At 56.4% G+C, this 5,736-nt stretch overlaps 2 protein-coding genes across 2 annotated transcripts in view; one reads left to right on the forward strand and one right to left on the reverse strand.

Moving 5' to 3' along the window:
- LOC101985580 (acidic leucine-rich nuclear phosphoprotein 32 family member A-like) overlaps positions 1-3,287 on the reverse strand; it is a 41,433-nt gene extending 38,146 nt beyond the window's left edge. Inside the window, exon 1 of the mRNA XM_026779105.1 lies at positions 3,070-3,287. Within this exon, the coding sequence (XP_026634906.1) occupies positions 3,070-3,123 (54 nt within the window). The 5' untranslated portion in view covers positions 3,124-3,287. The remainder of the gene's footprint in view (positions 1-3,069) is intronic.
- On the forward strand, positions 63-4,514 carry LOC101985301 (basic proline-rich protein-like). The gene is made up of 3 exons (XM_013346575.2): positions 63-664; positions 2,646-2,724; positions 3,154-4,514. Exons 1-2 carry the CDS (start codon positions 202-204, stop codon positions 2,708-2,710), a joined length of 528 nt encoding a protein of 175 aa, XP_013202029.2. The 5' UTR covers positions 63-201; the 3' UTR covers positions 2,711-2,724; positions 3,154-4,514.
- Positions 4,515-5,736: the final 1,222 nt, after the last annotated feature.

Consider the following 5,736-nt stretch of genomic DNA (forward strand, 5'->3'; position numbering starts at 1 on the left):
GGGGGCAGGGAGTAGAGGTGGGAGGGCGGGGGCGCTTGCTAAGGAGACGGTCACCTTCTCAGGGCTGCGATAGCTTTGGGATCCTTAAATCCCGGGCGTGGGGCCGGAGCCTCCATAAGACCGAATGCAAAAGTGGGGAGGGGGTGTCCCTGGGGCCAGCTCCCCCAGAAGCCACCTCGCTGGAGGGCAGCCGTCGGGACGATGGCGCAAGCCTCTCACCCCCCCCCCCCCAGCGACAACAGCCACGGTGACAAAATGGCAGCTCGGCGCCCGACAGGCGAGCCACCGGCACAGCGCCGGGGACGGCTGCCCCTGCACCCCGAGAATGGCAGGCACCCTGGGGCTGGGTCTCCCGCCGGCTTAGCAGTGCAAATGGCGAGTACAGATAGTGGCCCGCAGGTCCGAGAGGGTCGAGGGCCCCCGGCCCGCCGCGCCCTCTCCAGACCGGATCCCCAGACCAGCGCCGCCGGGCTTCTGCAGCGCCTGTGCGCGCCCGGGTCCCCTCCAGTGGGCACCAGGGTCCCCGCCGAGCCGGGTCCGCGGCCTCCGTGGGGGAGGGGCGGGCCGCCGGCGCCCCGGGAAACATGGCTGCTCGTCCTAGTTCGGCGGCGTCGCGGCCACCAGTCCCCGAGATGCGACTTGGGAGAGAGAGAGGTTGCAGAAGGTGGGTGCGTGGGGGGAGGGGGACTCTGGGGAGGGAGGCTCCCAAGAACGATCTGTTTTCCAAAAACGTTTATTTGAAAAAGCAAAAAAACCAGAAAAACAACAACAAAAAAGCCAGTTCCTCCTCCCCCACCCCTTTTGTCCCTCTTTCGAGAGCTTTCTGCCCTCCCCTCCCCCATGCGCAGCAAGTGCCCCCTCCCCCGCCACCCGCGCGCCCCACCCCGCTAGGAGCCCCGGGGCCGAGGCGAGTGGGCCGCGGACTCGCGACGAGGGGGCGAAGCGTGAGAAATCGCGCCCAGTCCAGAGCGCCCGCCCCTCCCCCCAGCGCACACACTCGGGGAAGTTTAAAGAGCCGGTTCGACCCGCTTTCCGTTTCACTCCAGGTTGGCTAGTACTGTGGATCACTCGGTCCGGCCCAGCGCTTATGCGCACCTACTCGCCGCGACCCCGAAGCCCCCCAACTACGTACCAGGGGTCTTCCGGAAAGTACGCGGGAAGCCCGCGTCCGGCCCCTTCCCCCAGCACCACACCCAGCCCCCTCCACCCTCGGGATCGGGCACCGGGACTGGGTCAGGACGCCACCGGCCAAGCCCGGCGGCCCCGCGGCAAGTCCTGCTGCTAGCGGCGCCCCCTCCTCCCCGCCCTGCGCGCCATAAGGCTGTAGCACGTCTCCAGTGCACAGCTGCGTGAGGATGGGCGGACGGCAGAAAGAAGCTTGTTTTCAAAAGTCTTACTCAGGTTTGGAGGGAGGAACTAGGAGAATAGAGGAAGCGAGGCCTGCCTTTGTCAGGATTCGAGGGGCCAAGTGGCTGGGGGACTACAGGTCAGTGCAACGTGCTGCGCGAAACCCCAACTCGCCCGACCCCCCGGACGCCCAGGCTGAACCTGGGATCTTCCCGCCCGCGAGCCCCTTCTCCCCACAACCGGGCCTTGAGGGGAAGCCGGCCAGGATTTCCACCTCTGACCCTAGGGTCTCTCTGATGGGCCAACTCGCAGACAACACGAGTGTGTGAAAGCGAGAGGGAGACAAAAATAAACAGAAGCGTTCGAGTCACCCACCCTCACTTCCCCTAGCAGTGGGCTCGCGCCCAGCCTGCTTGTTCCCACCGGTGTAAGTTTCCTCCTGCCATACTCCAGCCGCTGCCCAATCCATAACGGCGACGGCCAGACGAACTGCCCATCCCAGAACTGCGTGCCAGCCGTGCCTGCAAGAATGTAGACCCGACCGGTCCCCACAGCAGCACCAGCTCTGGGCACCTCGGGTCCTGATAAAGTTTCCCGTGCTCATTTATTAGCCAGGCGCCGAATGGCTGCCAGGGAGCCCACCCCAGGAGAAGCAGGGACCCGGAGGTGGGGTAGCTAGTGCCGATGGGGCATCAGGGTGCCAAGGTTGGCATCTGGGGAGAGAACCGGGGGTTCGGGGGCTCACCGGGACGCAGACTACGGGCAACTTACACTAGCGATCGCTCATGGTTGGGGAGGCGTGAGGATTATCTGAGCATTTGCACACTCCACAATCCCTCTCCCTCTTTCTAAGGTACCCCCCTCCCATCTTCCGCGAGGAAGAAGGGAGAAAAGACAGCATCTGGCCCAAAGGTGGGGTGGAAAGAGTGAGAGAGAAAGGAGAAGGAAGACAGGCAGAGAAAGGGAGGGAGGGAGAGAAAGGGCGCGTTCACGAACACGACAAAGTTACAAATATGGCTCCCCACCTCTCGCCTCATCCCCGCAGAGAAACGAAGACGCGCTTTAAACTCGAGCCATCTCCCAACTCCGCAGCAGCCGGGTCCCCACGCGCTCTCCCCGGGGGCCTCGGGCCACATTGATCAGAAACTAAACCGGACTCGCGAATCCCAAAACTTATTGTGTGCGAGAGAAGGAGCGAGCGAAAGAGAGACGGCAAAGGGAGGGGGCAGGCGCGGGAGGGGGCGGAAAGAGGGGTACGTTTCTAAAATATAACACCCCCTTTTTGTTGTTTAATCCAGGAGGCAGCCCATCTTCTCCTCCCCTCGATCATCTTTTCCATCCAGACGCGAGTCGTGGGAGCTGAGAGCTCGGACAAGGGTGAGATCGCCGCGTTCCCTCCGACCCGAACGCGTGCGCCCCGCCGGCCCCCCGTTGGGTGCACACTCGCACGCACACCCTCGCACCCATACCCGCACACGCGGGAGCACACGCACAGGTAGTCAGTCACACACCAAGGGCAGCGGCGGCGGTGGCCGGAACATGCTCCGATAGCATTGCAACCCCCCCCCATCCAACCTTGCAATTCATTTGCAGTTCGACCCCAAACCCTACACCCCCCCGGAGCACCCCTCCATAAAAAAGTGCCTTCCCCTCAAACACACACGCACACATAACACAAAGTAGGAGAATGGACCGACAGAGATATTTTTGGCAAATGCTCACATCAGAGGGCGTCCTGTTCCGCAGCTCTAAATGAATCCGTTTGTCCATATCCATCTCTCGCGCTCTCTGTCGCTCTCTCTGCAGAGGATCCTGCGCCAGCGGAATTCAATCAATAAACCCCGAACCCACGGCCGCGCGTTTTAGGACTTTGAAGGCTCAACCAGCTTCGCTCGGTGCTCGAGCCCCCAGCACCCGCGGCGCACACTAACCTGATCGCCGTGGAGGCGGGATCTGCAGCTCCGGCGTGGAGCGGCGGCAGCACGAGCCAATCGAGTGGCGAGGCTTCGGATGCCAGCCAATGGTGGTGGTGGCGGCGGGGGGCAGGGTCCAATGGGCGGCCTGCGCAGCGGGCCAGGGAGGCTCAGCCATTTGGCTGTGGTGCCGGAGACGGACCCTTTTAGATACCCGGGTGTCCGAGGAGAAGCGCGGCTGCAGCTTGGTGGCTGCGCGCGGGGGGCGGGAGGGAAGGCAGGGCAGGTGCGTGGACCTGAAGGTTCGTGGCCGGGGGCGGGGCCGCAGGTGCGTGGACGCGGGAGGGGCGGGGTCCTTGCGGGGACATCCTCTGGGTACTTGGCGGGCGGACGAGGCCTGGGGCGCGCGGGCTCAGGGCAGGCCCAGAGAGGGCGCGCATTCTGGGGGCTCCCGAAGGACAGATCACACCCCAGGCGCCCACTTGGCGCATCCTTTCGGACTGGGTCTACTCCCATTCCCGCAATTAAATAAGCAAATCTAAGCGCATGATGTACCCATCTACCGAGGAGCGAGGGCGGGATCTCGACCCAGAGGCTTGGCATTCTGATGCCCTGCCAGGACAGTCTTAACAGAAGCGATTCCCCGAGAGCCACCGGAGATCTTGTGTAGGGCAATAAATGAATGAAAAGGCCGCGGGTGCAGAACTGTATAGAATATTTAAAAATGCTAAAGGAAGGTGGTAGTAGCCGATTCTCAGAGCCGAGCATAATTTACGGGCTTTATAGGTTTTGTTGAGAGAGTGTTGCTCATTTCAATCCAATTGTCCACTAAAGTCGTTTGGTTAGATCTGAGTTGCCAAGGAGTCGCTAACTGGAGCACTTATCCAGGTCTTTCGGTTGCTTTGGGTTTTGTTTTTGTTTTTAAAGAGACCTTAAAAGCCTTGGTTCTCACTGGGTTACCGCTTCTTATGGGCAACCCTGGGACCTGATGCACTGCGTGGATATCTGTGGCTGTGGACAAATGACGGGGATGACTGTCAACAGGGACCCATGTTTACCTTCATCCACACAACTGTATCACAGTGTCCGTTTCCCTTCGTCTGCACTCTTCCGCAAACAGCCCAAGGTAGTTTTGTATTTTTGGATACACTGGAACTGAGCATTTTGTTCAGTAAGTTCTTTTAGATCAAATAATGAATTTGAAGGCCAATAAATGTTTATTTTGAGTAACTGGAAGTACAATTAAAAACCTGTCATCTGGGTGAATATGGCATGACTTCTTTAAGTTGTTCATTTAACATTTCTTATCCTTAGATTCAGTTCATTTTTACGAGACTGTGTAACTGGAATTTTTCAATTGTTATCGGTTCCTTCTTAAAACGCAGCAGACTTCAAATTACCTCTTTGCCATTGAATCAGTTGGTATTTCTGGAAATGATAGTTAATGTTTCTAAAGCAATAGCTTTTCATCACAAATATATTAAGAAGTTGTGGTGGGCAGAATCTATATAGCCAGGAGTCTTGAAGTTCCTGTTCTTTGGGGTAGTAAATGCTCGTTTGCTACTTAAACACTGAACTGTAGTTGAGGTCTCTGCTAACAGTGATGTTGTGGGAGAGTCCTTTCCGCAGGACTAACTCCTTCAAAAGTGCCCCCTTTCTACCTCTGCTAAGCAGAAGCAAGTAACTCACGTGACAGGGACTGAAGAGAACTATGGTAGAATCCTACCCCCACCCCCACACTCATACCCTTAATGGAGAATATACAGAAGCAAAATTATGAAAAGGCAGGCGTTTTATGTGATCTGAGGAGAAACCCGACTACTACAGACTAAATTAGAATAGAAAATAAAATGGTGACCTCATCACTGAAAGTATTAAATATAACTTATTTTTGGAGCACCTTACCTCTTCAAAGTTTGAATAACAGCTTTTGTATTTAGTGTCACAAAACTGAAAGATGACTTTTGCTGGATGTCAGTCAGTATAGAAGCTCAAATATCAAAAGCACTTTGAGTATTGCCCACTTGCTTCTACATGTTGAAGGAAGTAAGTTCCTCTTGCTTGTAGTTTAAGAAAGTTTTAATAGGACTTCAGTGTTTTCATTTGGAAGCAGGAAGACAGCTCAGCCATTTGCCCTGTAAGACTTGGGTATGTATACACACATATATGAAAGTATGTAATTATTATTTACAGGGTTATTACAGTTTTATTGTGCATTATAGTAGTAGTACTCCAGATCCCTCTGCATTTCAGGAAGGTGGCGAAAGAAAGCCCCACCTCGAGGGATTTTGGGGGAACTGTTATGTGGACTGGGAACTGGTGCCACTCCTCTTTAGAGAGATTGAGCCTGTAGCAGGCTTTAGGTGATTAGGCACAGGCAGTCTGCAACAGGGTTTGATTCCTGCTGAGAACTAATGAGAGGCAAATCAAGTTTTGAGCCCCTACAGAAAGGGGTGGCCTTCAAATAAGAAGGGCA

This window comes from Microtus ochrogaster, chromosome 5, assembly GCF_000317375.1.
Source record: "Microtus ochrogaster isolate Prairie Vole_2 chromosome 5, MicOch1.0, whole genome shotgun sequence".
Taxonomy (NCBI): domain Eukaryota; kingdom Metazoa; phylum Chordata; class Mammalia; order Rodentia; family Cricetidae; genus Microtus; species Microtus ochrogaster.

What these genes read in the sequence shown, in the direction of transcription:
- LOC101985301 (XM_013346575.2), top strand. Translation starts at nt 202, where the DNA reads ATGGCGCAAGCCTCTCACCCCCCCCCCCCCAGCGACAACAGCCACGGT. An exon ending in AGAGAGAGAGGTTGCAGAAG is followed by an intron (nt 665 to 2,645) that starts GTGGGTGCGTGG and finishes TGTTTAATCCAG; the next exon opens with GAGGCAGCCCATCTTCTCCT.